General features: G+C 38.9%; 1 protein-coding gene across 3 annotated transcripts in view; it reads right to left on the bottom strand.

Annotated features, from left to right (window-relative positions):
• Nucleotides 1-23,259, bottom strand: part of RPTOR (regulatory associated protein of MTOR complex 1) — a 420,855-nt gene that overhangs the window by 100,353 nt on the left and 297,243 nt on the right. For all 3 annotated transcript variants that reach the window (XM_063293407.1, XM_063293409.1, XM_063293408.1), the window contains exons 11-13: nucleotides 17,475-17,576; nucleotides 12,299-12,382; nucleotides 11,089-11,199 (exon numbers count right to left, since the gene is read on the bottom strand). In XM_063293407.1, coding sequence (XP_063149477.1) covers nucleotides 11,089-11,199; nucleotides 12,299-12,382; nucleotides 17,475-17,576 — 297 coding nt within the window. The remainder of the gene's footprint in view (nucleotides 1-11,088; nucleotides 11,200-12,298; nucleotides 12,383-17,474; nucleotides 17,577-23,259) is intronic.

Raw genomic sequence — 23,259 nt, 5'->3', positions numbered from 1 at the left:
GCAATAACCAACAAACTTTATCTGCAAGGAATAATACATCTTTTGTTCATTCAGTCTGTATAATGAACTAGGAGTACATTCATCTGCAAGCCAGGTGTAGGGAAAAAAGTCATCTTCCATAATAGTTAACTGTGTTTTTTCTCTAACTGATAAAATCTAAGGGTTCTCCTGGTTCATCTTTTGTAAATTCTATGTCCATTAAGACATAAAGCCATGGGAAGAAGGAAAAAACTAAATGACTCACATACTTTTTCTTTTAGCAGTTACCCTCAGTGACTTCTTTGGCACTCCCCCCCCCCTTTTTTCCTATTGTCTGAGTAAGATCAAGGGTCTCCTCAATGTATGTTAAAATCATATATATATATACTTTATTCATTCATTTATTGAATTTATATGGCTGTCCATCTCAAATTCATGATTCTGGGCAGCTAACAGCAATTAAAAACTATACCAAAAAACCCCATAAAAATAAAATGAAATAGAACAAGAAAATAAAATATATATCAACAGCCAAAGTTAAAAACAAAACAAAACACCACCACCAATTCAACACCACCATTGCATGGGCTCTGCCAAACATCCAGAACCCCGTATTTTGGTCAAAGCCATGTCTTTAAGGCCTTACAAAAGAGCCAGCAAGGTGGGGGCCAGTCTGACCTCTATGGCAGGTGATGTTCCAAAGGGCAGGTGCCACAACAAAAAAGGCTCTCTTCCTGGGCCCCGCCAGATGACATTCCCTAATAGACAGGACCCAAAGCATGCCTCTCCTGCCAGCCTTCTCAAGCTAACAAATGAGGAGTACAAAAATCAGCTCACAACCATTCCTCACCCCTATCCTCTTTGTTACAACATCTGCATTTGTTTTCACAACAAGAAAAAAAAATCTTACAGGTAGTCCCTGGTTAATTATGTTAATTGAGACTGGGAACTCTGTTGCTAAGCGAAGCAGTCATAAAGTGCAACATCATGTGACTGTGCCGACTTATGAAGGTAGTCCTGGCAGTTCCAGTTGCGGTCATTAGGCAAATCCCACATAGTCATTAGGCACAATGTCAAGTGATTGCCATTTGTGATCTCCTGCTAGCTTCCTCATTGATTAGCTTGTCAGAAACTAGCAGTGAAGGTCACAAATGGCGATCACATGACTGTGGGATGCTGTGACTGTCGTAATTGCGAGCCAATTGCCAAGCACCTGAATAGCGATCACGTGACCATGGGGACGCTGTGATGGCCACAACTTCGAGGACCGGCCATAAGTCTCCTTGTTCAGTGCTGTCATAACCACGAATGGTTGCTGAATGAATGGCCATTAACCAAGGACTACCTATAATTTAAAAGCACAGTGAAATGGTACTGAAGCACCAGGATGCCTTGACTTCTAGCTATGGTAGTTCATGTTTTGGTAACTTCCTGATTGGATTATTGCAATGGGTTGTTTGTAGGACTGACATTGAGGATGACTTGGAAGATTTTAGTAGTACAAAAGGTGGCAGGCAAGCAGAACTGGTCAAACTAGGTGAAATCACATCACACCAATTTGGAAAGTGCTGTTCTGGCTTCCTGTTATTCATTCCAAATGCTTATCTTTACAGCCCTGAACAACTTGGAACGCAGTGTCTGAAACTATCCCTCGCCTCCCCATATCTTCCTATTGTCAATGAGGATTTTTAATAAAGTATCCTGAGTTCATTGTAAGCTCTGACCTTCTCCCTACTACCCATTTCTTTTGCAAAACATCTCAAAAGCACCTTACCTCAAGGTATGTTTCCTGAACTTTGTTTTTTCCACTGCAGAAGATGGATACATTGGATTGCATCTGGGACTGAATTCCACTTAGCTATACTAGCTCCATGTTCTCTATAAACAAGGAAGTCACTTACTGTCAGGCAGAAAGTTAGGGTACCCCTGTAGATCAGGATGTGGCTAACACTGGAGCCAAGCACTAGCTGCTGCTACTGCAAATGGAGGAATTTCTCAAAACCTAAGCGCTTACAGCTGTAACTGCAAATAGAAGACTTCCTGGTTTCTTAGTCCTGCAGGAACGAATGAAATTGCCTAGATCAGTGTTTCTCAACCTAGGCAATTTTAAGACGTGTGGACTTCAAGAAGTCCACACATCTTAAAATTGCCAAGGTTGAGAAACACTGTACTAGATGCTTGGGAAAGCCAATGCAAATTCTTTTACTGTATTTACTTGTATCTGAACTGTCTATGTAAGCTTGCTTGACCATGTGCTCAAGGTCTCTTGAAACATTGTCAAATGTGTTCTTTATGTGCTTGGCCAGACTCTGTGGATTCTCACTAAAGGTACTGGAGACTTCATAAACTAGAAGGGGCTGACCTAAACTTTATCACTTAGGTGACTGAGAAGGGAGAAGAGTGCTGAGGAAACTCAGACATTTTTCTCTAGCCCCACCCGCCAGTCCCAAGTCCCAAGTGGTGTGAGCCTGAGCAACAGGAAGCACCTTCAGCCTCAAGTTCTTCTGCCTGAGTTAGCCAACAGCTGAGTGTGAAAACTGCTCAGTTAGTGTTGCCAATCATTGCTTTCTTCTTTTCCCAAGAATTCCCAGTGTTTTATGAGTCAGCAAACAGCCCCAGGAGGGGAAAACAAACAGATTTCATCATGGGAATTCCAGCCTTTAAGCCTATGTAGAAGAATTAATGCTGTAAAAAATGAATCTTCCATCAGGGGTGACATATATTTTGAGAGCAATGCTCCACTTAAATATTTTAAACAGACAGATAAGTTTAGGTTGATTTTTTGTAGAACAACAACAATAATTTATTAAATTTATATGCTGCCCAACTCCCAGCAACTCTGGGCGGTTTACGATTGTTAAAAACATTTTACAACATATACCCAAGATTTATTAAAATTACCTCTCTCTTATGATGATGGTGGATTTGATTTTCCTGATTTTAAACAATGTGATTGGGCTTATTTGTTAACATCAGTCATGTATCAGAGTGGCAATAATACTGAATATGTACCATTGTCACTTTTGGTGAGAGGGGTGGCCATACAAATTAGATTAACAAATTAATAAACAAATTGTGGGCTCAGCTTGTTATTATTTAGTATCCTTGCAATCTTGGCAAGTGCCAGACACTAATTATAGTTGGAATTTTGTTACTTTTCCAGCACTGAAAGCTGTTAGAGATATCTGGCCTTACTGAGTGCAAAATTTAAATCTGGTTTTGCTTCTCATGAGAAACTGACATTTTGGACTAATCCTTATTTGAAAATGGCTGAACAGAATCCTTACTCTCAATCAGTAAGAGTAATGATTAAGTAATGATACTTTTAAAACTTTGAACACTCTACAAAAGGAATATAAATATACCTAAAAAGGCTGAATAGCAGTACATACCATTAAAATAATTGTTATCTACATATGCCACCAAGCCTCCTTTCTTTCTTTCAACAAAAATGCTCAAGCTGTTTTTTTTTAGCTCAAATAGAGCTAGGAGGTAAGGGACATCACAAGCACTCTAGCAAACGCCCACAAATGCAAGATGATCTTGCTTACATCTATTTCTGAACCAGGCAGGAAAAAAACCCTTGACTGTAAAGGGGTGCTGAAGAAGTAGAATACTTAGAACTCCACAGTGCTTTACTGCTACTCTGTTCTTGGTAATATCTAATTGATGTGGATTAATACAGTTATTGAGGCACAGTGGATTCTTCACGGGTAGGTCTGTATATGACGATAAGGGAGAGAAACGTCCATATTGCAATACTGCTGCGCTGCTTCAAAGGGTGTGTGAGTGGTGCCACTGCTGCAATCTTTTATGTCAACTCAAAACCTGTTTGCTCTATATGGCATATTTTTAAAATTTTATTTTCCCCTCTATTCAGAATTATTAATATTATTTTATATTATATCCCCTTTTGTTTATCTTAGTCCTGTATGTTGCAATGAAAAAAGGATGCTCTATAAACAAACAAACAAACAAACAAGCTTTTTTGGAGCCCTGATTCTTAAGGGAAGGAAACCATAAGAGGGCTAAAATCTATGATAGGAAATCCTGAGATTCATTTATGAAAAAAATAATAATAATCAGTTCAATTGTATCCAATTCTTGGAGACTGCCTGGACAACTCCCTGCAGTTTTCTTGGCAAGGTTTTTCAGAAGTGGTTTGCCCTTGCCTCCCTCCTAGGGCTGAGACGGAGGGGCTGGCCCAAGGTTTAGTGCCTAAGGCTGGACTAGAACTCACAGTCTCCCAGTTTCTAGCCCAGTGCCTTAGCCACGACACCAAACTGGCTCTCATATATATGAAAAATAACAGATGGAAAAACATCCAAAGTATTAACCTGGGACCTGATGCCAAACCACAAATGATATGAAAAAAGAAAGCCAAAGTTTAGAGTTCATCTGTTTAATACTTTACAGAAAAGCTGAAGCGATAATAAGGAAAACACAGTTATCAAACTACTGTATGGTGTTGATGAAGCTTTGAGAAGCTATAACTTTATATTTACATTTATTGGTTTTATAATTGTACTGAATTTTAACTTTGTTTTTATTGTAAACCGCCTAGAGTCCCTCCTTTATGGGGAGATGGGTGGTGATAAAAACAAACAAACAAACAAACAAATAACAGAAGGAGAAAAGCAGACAGGAAAGACATGGGCTTTGAGATAAGAATAAAGAAGAAGCTGATCTTATTAGCCAGAACTGGGGGTTTTTTTGCTGGGGTGGCGGTGGCATATAAGTCTTTTAGATGTTGATGATTCTGAATATTCCTTTCCATTGGTGATACTAATTAGGATTGTTGTGAATTCTAGCAATATCTGGCAGGCGTTATTTCACCTTCTCCAAATTACAGATTTAATTACAAGATTAAGACTAGAAAAATTATCAGTAACAACCTCAGAAGAGGAAGTAATTGTCATGGAGTAGGAACTATTAAAGAAATAAACCAAAGTATCTCTCCAAGAGCATCAAAATTCAAGTATAATTGCGTAGATTATATGGGAAACAATACACACGCACACACACAGAACAGTTTGTCCAGATGGAAACTTTAGTAAAATGACTGAAATAATATAGCGATACTGAAACACACAGTATTCTAGAACACGTAAGCATTACCTGCACCAATTCTTCTGTTTAAACAAATACTCAAAATTAATTCACCTGAATCATGTAACAAATGTGTAGTTTTCTATGTCTGGTAAGTACAGCACATTCATCTTTACTTCAGTTAGATCCCCTCTGATTCTGCAGAAATTCTACTTGCACTGAATTTTAAAATTAATTATAATTGTATTATTATTTTTACTATTAATATTTAATTACTATTATTTATTTATTAATATTCTAGGGTCTGATGACTTTGAGGTGGTAGATAAACTGCACAAATAAATTAAAAATAAATACATTCCATGGGATGGATCACATATTGGATCTTGCAATCTACAGGCCATCCACAGATGAACAAGCAGCCATACATGGGTCAAACTTTGAACTGCTACCTCTGAAGTTTGTTTAATATAGAAAGCCATATATGTGTAGCTGCTTCCTCCACAGATCAAAGTCCTTTTTGCCACTTTGTGGGGGACACAGAGAACATAGCTACATTAACATGGTAAATTGCAGCAGGTGAAATAGCTTGTCACATGGAATAATTACTATTGGGAACAATTTATAGCAGCCTCTGCATTCACTTGCATCAATCCTAAATCACTCCTCATGTTAAGAGATAACCAAATGAAAGTCTGATAATATGGATCTGGATTTATATACAGGGATGAATGAAAAATTTCTTATGGCACCAAAAAGCATAAGTTGCAATAGCACAATGTGCTATGGAAAGCCCTGTTTTTTCATTACCAGCATTAACAAATTTGGAACAGATTAATATCTTTGATAGTATCCCCAAGACTACCTCTTCATTTTCTCCCCAGTTAAGTGGATATTTGTTCTTTACGAATTTATAAGAGCCAATGTAGGGTAGCAGTTAAAGTGTTGGGCAGGCACTGGGAAAACCCAGGTTTTAGTCTCCTCAGCTATGGGATGGCTTTAGACCAGTGTTTTTCTACCTCAGTAATTTTAAGATGTGGGGACTTCAACTCCCAGAATTCCTCCAGCCAGCATGCTAGCTGGGGAGTTCTGGGAGTCCCCACATCTTAAAGTTGCTGAGGTAGAAAAACACTGCTTTAGACCAATCACTGTCACTTAGCTCAACGTACCACATGGAGTTGTTGTGGGGGAAAAAAAGGAGGGGGAAGAGGCATATACATTGCCCTGAGCTCCTGTAGAGAAGGCAAAGTATAGATCAATTAACTAAGTGTTGCATCTGGGACATTGCTTGCCGTTTGTAACTGAGGATGGTCCTCCCAAGGATCATGGAGCAGGGCTCACGGAAATCACAGCAGAAATCCTTCAAGTACTTCAGCTCTCCACAAACACACCCTCCATTATTTTGTTCGGGTTTAATAATGAGGGTGGGACAAACTCTATTTTTCCAGGAGGGAGAATTTCCCTTGAAAGTGAGCTTTCCTCACATTTCACATGAGATGGCAATCAAACAAGCAAGAATCCAGCAGCCTGATTTTTACCGCCAAGAATTCCCATTGACAACTGTTTCCTGAGACACCCTGTACTAGCACACCAGCTCAGGCTTTGGGGATGACATATTAAGGCCAGAAAAAGAGGACAAATGAATATAAACACATATATATTTACTTTTGTCTTTATATAAAAGACAAAAGTTACATTCATTAGAGATGGGAGAAAAGGAAGGAAGGAAGTTGACTTTATTCTGAATTTCCCTTTTGGATGATACATAACAGGCACGTCAGGAGTGGTGGCAATGCATTTTTAATCAGTGATAAGGAATAAAGAGAGGTAAGACATAACTGTGAAAAGAAAGATTCAAATGAAGAAGAATACAGTACTCCATTGCTGAGGTAATTAACAGTGCTTATTATAGAGAGCTACAAAAGAAGCAGACCTCTTTACACTGGGAGACTTAGGCTTTAAATGGCTAGCTATGTTTGAATTCTTTTTAACAGTGTTGCCCATTATAGTAGTTGCTAGTTGGTAAGGAAATGGGATAGTTTCCCACTAGAATTGTACGGTCTCATGTCATCTAAGAAAAGATGGCTCTGCCATGGAAGCCTATGTTACATGGATTGCTAATATATATGCATTTTCATTATGAGATGTTACTGCTCTTTACCATTTTTGCTTGTAGGATATTTCAAAGATACTTAAATGTGCAACTTAAATAGTGTCTTTCCTTTTGAAAGTGCACAGTTTTATACTAATGTGGTTGTTTCTCACTTTATTTATTAAAAGCATCACACTGACGCCACTCTTGTTAGTATGATGCATTAATTCTCTCTAACTTTATGTGCCATCAAAAATGGATGGTAGCATCAATTCAGCTGCTCTTCTTATGATCACCACTTTTAGTGATGTGCCATTTTTCTGTTTAGACTGAACACTGATTTGATTCAGACACTGCTAGTTGCCTGAGTATAATTGTATCCATTGAATGACTATCTGTGACAGTCTTCCTCAAAGTGTGGGTCATGACTCCCACCCAAGATGATGGATTATGAGGGAGTACCTTCCTAGCAAGGGCTTTCTAAGCAGGCTTACACCAGTTTCATGCAAAACTGTGAAAAACTCTGACCATTTGACCTGACCTGTTGAGGGAATTAGGACAGAGGGGATGGGAGGAGGGACTGTGAGGCTGCAAAGAGGGGGGGACCACCAGAGGTGGAAATGGAGTTACAAGGCTAGAAGGCAAAGTGAGGATGGGCCGTGACTGTTATCTCTGTGCCGTTGCACTGGGACAGAAAGCACCAAAAGAAACTCAGAGCCTGCCAGAGTTTTGCAAGCTGTAGCATTTTGAGAGGAACAGATTTACACAGGGAAACAGCGTATTTTCTTTTCATTTCTCTTATCCTGACTTTGACGAATGAAAATAACAATTTTCAAAATGAAACTCAAGATTTCAGGAATTATGCAAAAGTAAGCAAACTTATCCTTTCTATTGAAAATACAGCTTTAATTTCTTTTTTAAAAAAAAATCCTGCTTATTTCCAATGAAAGAGTTTTATTTAAGTGGTATGTTAGACCAACTATACTCAAAGAATTGAATGTTCACGTGGACAAGAGATATTCACTCAAAGCATGCACAAAAATGTTCAAAAAGAGAGGCTCGTCCCTACCAACTTGTACAGTCTAAATGGCAAATACTTTAACTGAAAAGGCTGCTAAATAGAGACATTCTAACCCACTTTTTCCCAATGGAATGAGCATTATTGAATAATTATGACATCCTTCTCTTTCTGCTCTTCCAGTTCTTCATTAATCATGCAAACAAAGCCATAAGGTGCAGGAGATACTTCTGTTCAGGAAAACACACACACACACACACACACACACTAAAAGCTGACATGTGCTTTGAGTCTTCACTGGTTCTATTCAGTGCAGATATTTTGTATGCAATCAGCAGCCATGATAATTCATGTATGAAAAAATTATCTGAAAACGTCTTTGCAATCTTGGGTGTTATTTGTTCACTTAGATTCCCTTTATCTGTCAGTAAGGCCCATGAAGTTCTGATAACATTCAGCAGCAAAGATATGCAAAAATTCAGAAAATCTGAAAAAAAGTATTTTCACGAAACTATGATAGGGATAGGGTTAACATCTTTGATAGTATCCCCAAGGCTACCTCTACTAAAGAGAATGTGAGACAGAGATCTAATTAGACCAGTCTCAGGAAACTAAGTCTGCTTTGAACTTGTGTTATTTATACTTGCATTTTGCTCTCTTATGGGTATCCAGAATATTGATCAGTTTTCTGTCCACTAAGCGTTGTCAATTCTACAATATCATGCAGTTCTAGACATTATAATTCTTACAACAACCTTATAAGGTATTGACTTAAGGTATTATTAAATTACAGATGGGAGCTGAGAGAAACTAACCTGTCTAATGCTACCCAGTGAATTCATAGCAGAGGGAAGATTTGAACTGAGTATTTTCTGAATCACAACTCAATTTGTAATTCATTAGTCTACAGCACAAGAGTAGTTGGAGAGCGACTAGAGAAAATATCTCTGTAACACCCTTCCTTAATTCTACCATCTGATTTTTTTTCCTACTGCACTACTCCACAGATGTGATTCACTGAAGAAGAACAATTAACCACAACATTTTTCTTATGGCAAGCACAATAAACAACAGTTTCTTGTTACTGATTACAGCAACTGGAATAATACAGTCACTCATGCTCCCAGGGTATTTGCCTGCAGTCATCATTCCCTGACATAAGTGTTACAAAACAACTAGCTGTGGAACACAATGGCCATACCAGAAATGCATTCATCAGAGCCTGAACCTTATAGATGATTATTGTTGGTGGTCAGGCACTGGACCATACCCTTTCCTGATACCATTACTCCTTCTTTTTCCTCTTCAATCAGCATTACATTTCATGCTTTAAAAAAAGAACACTCGGACAAATTGTCAGGGAAATCAACAATGTATTGAATTCAACATTGTATTGCAACTTTATAAATACATCGTCCTCTTACATTTCCTAGTATTGGGCAGCAAATCATGGCTTGAACGAATAAGACTATACTCTTCTTGATCCTATTTTCAAAGAACAGATTATGTCCTATACTCCCATAGACAAAAATGTTATTGTTGTTATAGATCTGCACAGTGCTGCATGCCATATTCAATGAATATATTCTTATTCCGAATTATACATGGAGGTTTGATTGTCCAGCTAAACAAAACATTCATCAAAAATACTTTTCCAAAACAGGTTGAAGATTATTTTTCATTTTCTTTGCTGTCTAAAATCTTCTTAAAACATTATTCAAAATATATTTAATAACACCAAACATAACTCTAGATTAGCAGGAAAGGATGCCAGTGCTTGATCATGGCTCCTATTTGTGCTTAAGAACATTAATCAGGCAAGGCTATATAAAGAATCAGTCAACACCAACATGTAGAATCTTAGGCTTTAAAAATGCTTTTGAAGTTGTAATTTTTACAGTAGCTAATAATTTTCATTTGCAAATACTTTAATGTGCAATGTATGCTAAACACTTGCAAACACAGACAGACAGACTGACAGAAGGACATGAAGAGCAAATGAATATTTGTCCACATATAAAAAGTTGTCTGGTATAGAATAGATCAAATAACCAAGATAAAACTAATTTTTAGACTACAAAAGCACCAGGTAGTCAGAAAAAAATGAAGAGTCTGAACTTCACTGTGATCTTTGATGATCATACTTCCTGCATGGTTTAGCATCATACCCATATGTTACTTGAAGGAAATCATTCCAAAATAGACCAAGCTATTAAGACAACACACTGTATTTGTCTGTTAGATTAATTAGGTTTTGTACTTTGAGAGTTTTATTATTTAAAGTTCAGCATAGGTCAGAGAGGAGAGGACATGTCCAGACTTGAAAATTTCTACCCTCACTTCCCCCCCCACCCAAAGCTTGATAGCCCAGTAATGGGTATTTTACATTTTTCAATAAAGGTATAATTCCCCAGCTGAATAACTCACCCTGCTTTAAAAAGGTTTCTACATTTCATTACAAAAACTGTAATTCTCCCCTGCATATAATTGTGAAAATCAATTTAAATTTATTGCCAGGTAATAACAGTCAATTTCCAATGAAAGAAGAGAAAGAGATGTAAACAAAGCTAACTGACTGTGTTTTAACAGCAGTTAAATTCCAACCATGGGACAAAGTTAATTTTCTTGCTCTTACCTCATTTTGAAACAGTCTTTTCACTTTTTAGTAATGCAATCACTGAAAGGAGAACTTTCCAAGTTTTCTATAGGGCTGTGCAGTGCTTTAGATTTGATGTCCAGAAAATGCTTTGGGACGTCTGGAAGCATGAATATAGCACCTGTCTGCAGCACCCCAAAGAAACACCTTTTCCCATGAGCTTTAAAGAGTTGCAAGCAGGTGTGACGTTCATGTCCCTTTGTGCTGCGAAGCACCTTTTGTAGACTGAACCAAAGGTCCTGCACAGCTCTAGTATTCTGCACCTTTGTCAACTAACACTTAAGGGTTACTCACACTGTCCACTGCAAGGATTTTGGCCCAGATGAAGACCAGAAGAGGCCTTAGTTCTCGAGCAGAACTTTGAAGGAGCTTTAATACATAGGGGAAAATGCCAACAGATAAAGCCTAACAGAAAAGAAAATTGAGAAAGAACATAAATATAGGATACATAGGGCTGGCACTGAGTACCTCCTACCTCCCACCTTTCATCACTGCCACAGTGATGATGCTAAAGATAATATCTGCATATTTATCTCATGTCAACATTGTTCCTAGACGCTGTGCAGCATTTTTAAGCATAACTGGTTTTACCAAAAGCTGATTGGTAAATTTTTGCTGAGTACTTAACATATCATGGTGGCTTTCCGTATGACAATTTGGAACTCATCCAGGTTTGTTATTGCAAAACAACGAAAAACTACAATACATCTTTCATTTGATCATGATGTTTAAAGATCAGGGACATTGTTCTGTCTGGAAAATCACCACAATGAAGAGTTCTGAAATGCAGGGTAGGTTTTTTCAAATGTAGTCACAATTCATTAGATATATTCCTAGTAGGTACAAATGTCATTTTTGAATGTGAATCTTTGAAGTGTATCATGCCTTAAGCTTATTAATGTATTCAGATATACACAAAACTCAAACGTAATTATTCTTTCTTAACCCCCCTACTTCCTTTGCCTTTCCCCCGATTTATTTTTCTTTTTAGCACCGCATTTTTCAAGCTTTTGTCTGTTGTTCTGTTTTCTCAATTAAAAAGCAGAGCTAGGATAGCTCAAATTTTACATGGTGTTAAGCAGCCTCTTCTTAAGGTCTAGGCAGTCCTTCTGTGAATAAGAATTACAATAGCTGGAAGCTCTTCTAGTTTTAATTCTCATCTTATTCTAGGAGCTTGTTCAATATCAGCTTGCCCACAAGAAACTGCCTGAGCAGCCAAATCACATCCTTTAATATTGTTGTGCCCAGCTTCATATGGAATGGAACAGGCTGAACAAGGGTGGGGACTGCAGCATGTAACAAGGTTCTCAACCACCTCCAGAGCTGGTCAGATTCTGACAGCCTGATTTATAGTGGCCTGATTGCTGACCTATAGAGGCCGTCTCTGCAAACTCACGGGACATTATTTTCCACATCTGGGAAGAATTAGTTCATCAGTCATACATATTGATGATACAGAAAGTGTCTTTCCTCTTTCAGCGAAAGTGGGATAATATGTACTCACCAAGCTAACAGCCCAGGGACCCAGATCCAAAAAACGGCCCAGTAAATCAAGAGCTCGGAGCCGATGTACTTGACTCAGCAATACCTGCAAAACAGAGAGAAAACAAGCACTGCCACAAAAAACCACAAAAGCTTACAAAGCCAATTAGGGAAAGGGATTACTCAAACATTTGGACTTCAGAGCTCTGTGATTACTATGCTGGGCTGGCTAATGTTCTTGGACTTGAGACTTGCATTCTGCCTTTGCTTCCTACCTGAGGGCTGCAAAGGATAAGACTAGAAAAGTCATGATATTACAGGTAGTCCTCAACTTACGATCGTTCATTTAACAACGGTCTGAAGTTACGCCGGCCTCAGAATGGGTGCTTTACAGCCTGTAAAGCGCTTCCCAGCATCGCAAAATGTCACACCACACACCCCCATGGTCACATGATCACATTTTGGGTGCTTGGCAACCGGCTCACATTTATGGCTGGTTGCAGCGTCTTGCACTGGTTGCAGTGTCCTGTTTTGCCATTTTCTGGCAAAAAACACAAGAAACTGGATTCATTTAATGACTGGGGAAGCTGGATTCATTTAATGACAATGGTGATTTGTTTAACGACCACCATAAAAATGGTAATAAAATCAGGTCGAGTTATACGGTGACTCAACTTACAACTGCAATGACTTACAATGGAAATTCTGGTACCAATTGTGGTTGTAAGTTGAGGACTACCTGTACTGAAGTAGACAGGGCTAAATGTTTTGGTCTGTTGTTTGCTCTTTTTTTTTTTACTGGAGGAGGGGGAGGTGTTGTTAAAACCAATACTATATTGTCCCTGAACTCCCCAAATGAGAAAATGTGGCTCAGCGGAGGAGCGGGGGGAAGGAGAGTTTGGGAGATTTTAATATGTGAAATGAGTGACTCTGCAAGGCTTAAAGCTCCCATTATGGCCCTCTCAAACTTTCTAAACACACAAAAGGAGTGACAATTTTACTCCCTGACATAACAGCATCTAGGTATTGCAAATATGTTGGGGGAGGCAGCAGGCAGCCAGCAGGTAACATCTGCCCATCCATACTGCCTGAATTAGTTTTTCCAAAATACCAGAAATAGTCTATATGCAGAAAATATACTTCAAGAAATGAAACCAAATCACAAACTATATATATATACATATTAATAGGAATTAATCATATCGATTTTTGTGTAAGGCATTTATCCACTGTCAGATGGAAACATGGGAGATGGTAATTCCCATATCTCTCCTGCTTTAAATATATGATGAAGAACCCCACCCCACCCCACCCCCCAAAAAGATCAGAGAAGTGTTCTGTTCAAAGTCAGAAACTGCACATAAGCCAGAGGGTGAATTTCTTATTTTCCAAATAATAAGATGATTCTCTAGACTTTAATTTGCTGCCATGGAAAAAGCTGGCGATCTGTTGATGACAAAAGCTGGCAGCCAGGCCTCTCCCTCTCTCATCCCACAACCAACCAGCCAGGTTTGCTTTTGTGGGAAAGCAGTCTCCCTAATGGGGCAGAAAGACATTATACCTTGCAAATTAGGAGGCAAAAGCCTAACACTGCTTGAAGTCAGGGAGATACAAACCTTTTCTGATCTAAGTTCCACACTTAACTCTGAGTGGTAAGCTGTGGTTTGCACTCCAGAAAGGAGGCAGTGCTAGGATAACATTACATTTGATTAAATTTAAATCAAATTAAATACAGTTAATAAAATTATTCCCCACATATGTAATAATTTTCCCTTTCTGTCAAACAGGAAATTATAATTCAGAAACAACTTTTGGAAGAATAAACTGCATCTATAGCTTTTAGAGTCACACGTGGTCTGTGCATCTCTATTTTAATCTAGTAAGATTCTCAATCTGGGTCATAAATTTGAGGTTGTCATGACACTTTTATGCATCATAAAATGCTCTTCCTTCTTATTTAATAGTGGCATCTTTTCTTTCATTCTTGTCTCCTGAAATCTCATATTATATTAAAGACTACATTCTTACAAATATAAAATTAATACAATATTAAAGAGCAAAGTGATTTTTGTTTCTTTGTTATCAGTTAGACAGAAAAAGGCCAAAGGAGAGTAGACTTATGAAAGAAATTGTCCTTCAGAACTTATGGATGCTTGTTAAAACCTGGTTATTCCAAAGGCCTTAAGGGAAGAGAACAGCAGTGTCATGTGAGTGAGATGTGGCATCATCTGCTGTAGTCGATTGATCATTTATTGTTATTATTGTGTATTGTTACATATTATGCATATTGATGTAACTGATGAAAATTGTGTATTGCAGGTCTTGTCATTTTCATGTCATGGCTTTTAACAAATGCCAATGTTTCCTATCTTTTCATTTTCACAGCTCTCTATTCAACAGCTGAAATGAGGGATTCTATCTTGTGGAAGATATACTTTTCCATGTACACACACCCACACCAACACAGATTAGATCTCAGTTCAGAACTTGCCAAGTCATGGCTGGCTATCCTATAGCAGACAACACTTGCAAACAATTTAAAAAACACCTATACTGTAGATACTCAGTGAATCTAAGGGAAAGCTTCAGTCTTTCTTTCACAGGAAGATAAAATATTTTCACAGGCTGCATAAGAAAAGCTACATTCATTGCTAGAAACACTTATTTTTCAGGATCAGTATTTTATTTCTGAGATAGGATGAAGTAAAATTCAATCATTTTTTTATTTGATGCACAATTAAAATGAATGTTTTAGTTCAATTTTAGTTCGTATTTATCAGCCTCTGAGTCCTGTATGATATTAGGAAAAATTGTTTTGGGAACAAGAGGGAAATGTACAGAATGGACAGGGGATATGAGACTAATTCACACACACACACACACACACACACACACACACATTCAGTAGATATGCAAATGTCAAACTATCTACTCAAAGCACTGGATGTACTGTATACACGGAGATTTTGTATCAAAATACTAGCTAGCACAGGTCAAACATAGCCAGCACCAGTGAATAAAACAAAACCTCCCTTTGCATCTACAATTAGGCTTTGTCTCCACAGGGCAACTACTAATCCTATTGAGCTGAGTGAGATACAGTCTGGAAGGCAAATCCCTCCCTGAGGATTAACAATCTACTGCTCTGGCACATTGTAAACTTTCCCCCGCCACCCATGTGCCATTCTTTTCTCCTCTCTGCATTAGCAATCTATTTCTGTCATGCTTCTCCCAAGAGGACAAAGATTCTAAAGGGATTCTTTTTAAAAAGTCAAAGAAAGCTATTTATAAAAGCTGTTTTCTGTGACTAGGGGGAAAGAAACTTGGCATAGGTGCCTGGCATTATGCCCAAAGCATAGAAATGCCCTTTGGGGGGCCATTTACAGTGGGCTTTTCAAGGGAATGAAGTGTCTGCAAATTCTGAGCAAATTAATTAATTGGATCGTAATTCAAATTTGATGAAACAATGTGAACTTACTTGCTCTAATGAATCCCTACCTTTCTGCTGGCTTTTGCACTGGTATGATCACCTTTGTTCGTGAAGAAGCAGGTGGGCATTTCAGTATTGCTACAAAATTAATTATCTATACAGCACTCTGCTGTCAAGTCACTCAACAGATCTGATGCTGGACAAGAAATCTGTCTGTCTCACTGCTTTGCCAGAGATAAACTGTCCATCTATCACCCATTCTCTCACAGCAAACTCCCAGGCTTCAGAGTTTTACAAAATGAAGAGTCAGACTCACAGTGATTAATGACACTGTCACCCAGATTACAAGACAGTGAAGCTAAGTGGGACTGAGAGTCTTTTCCCATTATACAAGAGGAAAATGGATGCCCTTGAATAGGTAGAATAATACAATCCTATTCCTCTTGGCAGAAAGAAGATGAAAGGAAAGGAAAGGAAAGGAAAGGAAAGGAAAGGAAAGGAAAGGAAAGGAAAGGAAAGGAAAGGAAAGGAAAGGAAAGGAAAGGAAAGACCAAATATCCCAAAAGAATATTGGCAATTGTTACTCATTTAGTTGCTGTCAGAATTATAACTTCTTCGCATTATAAGCAGGTAAGATTCCAAGCACAAATGTATAATTCTAAAAAAACCAAATAGTACAATAGCTGTATATTCTTAAAGGAATTGTTGATACAAGGATCAAGCTACTAGACTGAATACCCTTCAAAAAATTAAGGAACAGACTCCCTTCTATCTTAGTAATCCTGAATGCATCCTGAAAACTGTATCAGGGGAACTATTGACTTGGGAGATCTATACTATACCCAGATTTTTGTTTCTCATCCCACTTTGTTGAACATTCTGCCTGACGAAACAGCAAGAGATTGGATACTAAATTGTGACATTTTAATAAGCCCTAGCAAATGTATGCTTTAACCATTTTTACAATGATGGTGGTGCTTTTTGAGTATAGGGAAAAGAGCAAAGACAAATGTGTTTCAGAATAAATTACAGTCATCTACTAGATGTTAAGTGTACTGGGTAACAGATGTAGTAAGTGAAAAATTTGGTTATGAAATCACTGATTCACATGTAAATTGTCTATTCTTATTAAATTTGTATAACTTTGTTTCTCAACTTTAAGAACAATGATGCAGCATAAAGAAATTAGGCAGAGTTGAGCAGAAAGCTGGTACAATTTTATATACTTGCCAAAAAAATTTCACCCCAGATTCTGGCCTAGAGCGTGAACATAGCATTTGGAATAATTTCTTGTTTCTCTTCTTGTATAGCTAAAAAGAGCAAGTCGCTTAATACTAACAAGGAGATAAATATTCTTACCAGGCTTTCTTGTCACCAGTAGCCACTGCATTATGGATGGTAAGCCTGGCTGTTTGGTATAAGAGTATGGGACTATACAGCTGGGTGAAAGAGTTCAATTCTGTAGCAAAGGCTAATAGCCTACAATGTCAATTTATGCTTAACTGAGAGCATGTGAGGAGGTGGGGCAATAGGAGTTTGCCTGTGTGTAATGTGTCTTTATCAGCAAAGGCCCAGCAAACAATGAGCTCCAATTAGTCTCTAATGCCATCCAAATAATTTATTTACCCAAACACCATCTGGTAAAGAGCAAAGCAGTCACATAAAGGCACACCCATAAATACACAGACAAATTTGCAGCTGGCTGATGACCCACATTTCAGCAGCCTCAGCTAAGCTAGTAGTCCAGCTGGCTGTCAAGACAACTCACCTGCAATACAATAGGGAGCTGTTCAGGAGGATTGCGGTTTTCCACTCCCATTGTTAGCCATACCTGAAAGGCTGTAAGCTGTTCAGCGAAGAATGGGCTGTGCTGTAGAGAAAACAATGGGCAGGGATCAAGCTAAACTAACTGCAAGCCAACAGATGTAGCCCCAAATCTACATTTTTATTTATTTATTTATTTAGTACAACACATTTAAAATAAACTTTTAAAAAGTTACCTCAATATAGCATTGCCCAAAATTTGTTCAATGTAAATTTTTTAAGATTGCTGGGACTGTCAGCTCAGACTTAAAATGCTTTAACTAGCAAAGAATGTAGAGACAATTGGAAGACACTGGTTAATCTGAGCAAAATTTACGCTAAAACAAGCAGTTAAATTTGCAAAGATACAAATTCATTTCATTTTTGAGTGCATTTTTCATGCATAGAACAGTTTTGTTGAGTTTAAAGTAAAAATGATTCAGCAATAATGAAACCATCCAGTTTTGGGTGCCTGCTTCAAGCACGGGCATACATTCATCTGCAAAATGTATGCCTTCAATGTTTTGTTTTGTTTTTAAAGCCATTTTTTAATTATACTGCGACATAAATTATAACTCTAAAAAGATAAGGAAGCTTCTGTTTATTTTCCTAATAATGAAAAGCTTCCCCATTTTTTCCTAACCTGATTTGGTTGCCCTTTAATATACAGAAATATGTGCCAAATTAGTTTGCCACAACCTATGAAGTATGCTTTGCTAAAATTATGTGATCCTAAGAAGATCTGAAGTTCTTTCTTGAGAACCATTACACACATGCAGTACTTCTATTTGCATGTCTTCTGTTTATTCACGATGCAACCTGTCAATGAATGGAAATAAAACTGAATGGAAATTGTGGTATGTATGTATGTATGTATGTATGTATGTATGTATGTATTTATGTGCATTATATTTGCATTATTTGTTTACAATGTTTTCAGATTGTTTATCGTGCCATGCATCTCCAAGCAGTGTAAAACACTGACATCTTTTTTTACAATTTAAAATACAATAAAACTTCTAAAGCAATACATTTATAATACAGTAAATGAAAATACAGTAAATCTTATAAACCAATTGCCATGAATAGAAGAGCACTGAGATATCAGTATCAAATACATGGTGAGTAAAATGAACAAAAAATGTTTTCATGTTCATCTAAAGGGTTGCAGTAATGTTAATCCTGTAGTGTCCGGGAAGGCAGGGCCAATCCATCAATCACTGCATTCTCAAAACAATCCCCCCTAACCCATCTGATAGAGGTTCCTACCAAGCAGTGAAAAGCATGCTGTGTCACAATTATTTATAGAGCCAGAGAGAGCACTACCCCCCAAAAACAAAGCTTTCTGCTTTGATCTAAATTGTATAAGCATTCCCTTCTTTTACTTAAAGGTAAAGGTTTCCCTTGACATTAAGTCCAGTCGTGTCCGACTCTAGGGGGCGGTGCTCATCTCTGTTTCAAAGCCGAAGAGCCGTCGTTTGTTCGTAGACACTTCCGTGGTCATGTGGCCGGCATGACTAAATGGAATGCTGTTACCTGCCCGCCAAAGCGGTGCCTATTAATCTACTCACATTTGCATGTTTTCAAACTGCTAGGTTGGCAGGAGCTGGGACTAGCAACGGGAGCTCACCCCGTCATGCGGATTCGAACCGCCGACCTTCTGATCAGCAAGCTCAGCAGCTCAGCAGTTTAACCCACAGCACCACCGCGTCCCTTCTTTTACTTAAACTATGTTATTATTCCACTATTTATTATCCTGATATAATTTAACTAATGCTAAGAGGGGGAATGGAGCTATATAAACCTGACTACTAAAAAGCAGCACAGACTTTGCCATGGTTTCCCTCTCCCATAGTTCCTGTCTATCACAGCCAATCAGGAAACAGTCTCTCTGTGTCAGTAAACAGAAATAATCAATATAGTTTTGCTGTCTATAATTACACTGCTGTCTGTTGTCCATTCCTTCTTTGGATTCAGCCTGTGACAGCCACATTCAACAACAATTGACGTAGCTGGCAGGATTTCATTGGGAGAATGTTCAGTGGCAAGAAAGAAAAAAGCATTCAGGGACAAATAACCATGGACATGGGAATGTGGGCACCTGTGGTATGGCTCATAATCTGATGTGGCTCTCTGTGGGAGTGGCTCAAGTTGGAGAGCACCCTAGCTGGTCTAGAAAAGGTGATGTCTGAACTGGGCTTGGAGGGACTGTCTCTGGGCAAAAAGAAGCAGGTTGTGTTAATACTGATGGCAATTAGACAGCTAAGCAACAATGTCTGTTCTGCGGGGGAGGCCTTGGATTAATGGGTACATACAAAGAGAGGCCACTGGCCCTTGATGCCGCCTGGCACTGGCTGAAGGAAAAGGGCTGGCCAGTGACCACTGAAGAACTGAAAACTGTGCTCCATGGCTGCTGTTCGGACCTTCATTAAAGAACACCATGTTCTGGGCACTTGTAACTGGGGCTGTATTAAACTTGGCTTTCCCTTCTCCTCTATGCTCTGATTTGTGTGGATACTACTAGTGGCCTTTCTCAAATTTACCCATTCCACTCAGCAACCTAAGCCTATAGTACTGTTAAGGGTCTGGAAGCCTTGGACATGGCTTATGTCACACCTTGTGAAATTCAGGGTTATAATGGAAAACACTTCAAGGCCCCCCAGTACAACACTGGGCAGCTGATTGTGGCATCAAATGGGTGTATCATCTTCAGTATCACCTCACAAGGGCCATCCCTCATTGAATGTTAGAATGGTCTCTTTAAGCAACAAATCCACCTTCTTTCTGGTTGCAAATTGTTGAAGGGGCAGAGACCATTACTAGATGAAGCAAATCTGAACCTGAATAGATTTTCAGGACCCCTCTCAGTCTATGCCAGACACTAGAACCTTCCACTGGAGGAACAGGTTTGCATGCTCCAAGGGTTTTTATCTTGGCAACTGCAGACAGCACTGAAGGGACAGACCTGACAATGGGCACTGAAGTTATAATATCATCTGGACAAGTGACACTAATGCCATTGACTGAGAGTAAAAATACTTCCAGGAACTTATGGGAACATATACTCCTGATTTGGTTCAGCACTGCAAGGCATAGACCTAAGGAGGAGAGTAATAGACCCTGACTACTATGGGGAAGTAAAATTGCTTTTTTATTTAGATCCAGGAAAGCCAGAACCGCATTTAAAGGCAGGGAAGAGAATTGCACAATTGACGCCTGGAGACAACAGGACAGGGATAGAAAGTTTTTGGCCATACAAGAATGAAAGTATGGTTAAAAGGAGGGATGGGACAAATGAAAGCTGGAAAGGTATTGAGCCTTGCTGGACAGGAGACCTCATATGTTTTGTTGTAGGGGGAATATCCTATAACCATAGCTAATTACTGCCTTTTCATGCGATAGGCCTTCATGGTGGCACAAGGAATGATGTACATACTTTACATTGGCTGCGTTATGCTCTGCCATTCTGATATGATAGTTCATTGAGTTCTGGCATCAGGATGAACCATCCAGTATAACTACCAGGGCTTCATATGGGAATTTAACCTGACTATCCTCCTGCCACTTGTTGCAGCATTTACTGATAATGCCTATTTAGATTTTAATTAACAGGTAGCAGATTTAGAGTAAAAATATATCTGCTGGATTTGTACTTCAATGCCCCTCCATTCACAGGAAGGTTTTCCAGTATATATAAAACCATTGAGCTTGAGACGTGTGACTACTCTGACTGTGTGTGTGTGAGAGAACACGGTATCAAAACTCGTTAGTGTTCTGTATATGTAAACCATATTAGGTTGGTTTATTTTTCAATAAGCCACTTGACAGTACGCCATAATGCCTCGAAAGGAGAACGGAACTACCTGTTTATGGCAAAATGCTGAGCAACTTTTTGATAGCATGATTTGGTTAGCCTCCTCACAAGTAATCCTGATTAACCCCCTACAATATTGCTGGGAGCAAGTTAACTATACCAAGGGGTATGAGAAACATGGAAAGTATTGTAGAAAAGTGGGGTGGAGTGGCTATCTTAATATCACCACTTGCTCTGAAGAAAGTGACAATGATTCTATACAGTGGTGGATGTGGGATTGAGCAAACCATCCTGGAGTCTCTTGGCATGCACCAAATGGCGCATATTGTGTTTCTGAAACCAATGCATGGCCTTGTTTATCCCTTATGCTGATAGCACGATAAGGCTTAGGGTATCTCTGGATGCCCTAAGTCTTATCGTGCTATCAGCATAAGGGATAAACAAGGCCATGCATTGGTTTCAGAAACACAATATGCGCCATTGGTCAAAATGCTACTGGGGAGGAACAGAGGATGAGTTCAACTAGCCCCAGACGTGATGACGCAGCTAGCTCAAAGCCGAAAGGACGGCTAGCGGCCGACGGTGCTGGTAGTGAACGGCGAATCCGATGTTCTAAGGATCAACACACCATTGGAACCTGGAATGTAAGATCTACGAGCCAGGGCAAATTGGATGTGGTTATTGGTGAGATGTCAAGATTAAAGATAGACATTTTGGGCGTCAGTGAACTGAAATGGACTGGAATGGGCCACTTCACATCAAATGACCACCAGATCTACTACTGTGGACAAGAGGACCACAGAAGAAATGGAGTAGCCTTCATAATTAATAGTAAAGTGGCTAAAGCGGTGCTTGGATACAATCCAAAAAACGACAGAATGATCTCAATTCGAATTCAGGGCAAGCCATCTAACATCACAGTGATCCAAATATATGCCCCAACCACAAATGCTGAAGAAGCTGAAGTAGAGCGGTTCTATGAGGATCTGCAGCACCTACTGGACAACACGCCTAAAAGAGATGTTATTTTCATCACAGGAGACTGGAATGCTAAGGTGGGCAGTCAAATGACACCTGGAATTACAGGTAAGTATGGCCTGGGAGAACAAAACGAAGCAGGACATAGGCTGATAGAATTTTGCCAAGACAATTCACTCTGCATAACAAACACTCTCTTCCAACAACCTAAGAGACGGCTTTATACATGGACTTCACCAGATGGACAACACTGAAATCAGATTGACTACATCCTTTGCAGCCAAAGGTGGCGGACATCTGTACAGTCGGTAAAAACAAGACCTGGAGCTGACTGTAGTTCAGATCACGAACTTCTTATTGCACAATTTAGGATCAGTCTAAAGAGATTAGGGAAGACCCACAGATCAGCTAGATATGAGCTCACTAATATTCCTAAGGAATATGCAGTGGAAGTGAAGAATAGATTTAAGGGACTGGACTTAGTAGATAGGGTCCCAGAAGAACTCTGGACAGAAGTTCGCAGTACTGTTCAGGAGACAGCAACAAAATACATCCCAAAGAAAGAGAAAATCAAGAAGGCAAAATGGCTGTCTGCTGAGACACTAGAAGTAGCCCAAGAAAGAAGGAAAGCAAAAGGCAACAGCGATAGGGGGAGATATGCCCAATTAAATGCAAAATTCCAGAGGTTAGCCAGAAGAGATAAGGAATTATTTTTAAACAAGCAAGGCGCGGAAGTGGAAGAAGACAATATAATAGGAAGGACAAGAGACCTCTTCCAGAAAATTAGAAACATTGGAGGTAAATTCCAGGCAAAAATGGGTATGATCAAAAACCAAAAATGGCAAGGACCTAACAGAAGAAAAAGAGATCAAGAAAAGGTGGCAAGAATATAGAGAAGACCTGTATAGGAAGGATAACAATATCGGGGACAGCTTTGACGGTGTGGTCAGGGAGCTAG

Source organism: Candoia aspera, chromosome 2 (genome assembly GCF_035149785.1).
Source record: "Candoia aspera isolate rCanAsp1 chromosome 2, rCanAsp1.hap2, whole genome shotgun sequence".
NCBI classification, from domain to species: Eukaryota; Metazoa; Chordata; class Lepidosauria; order Squamata; family Boidae; genus Candoia; species Candoia aspera.
The sequence above is the reverse complement of the archived record's forward strand: the minus strand, read 5'-3'. Positions and strand labels throughout refer to the sequence as shown.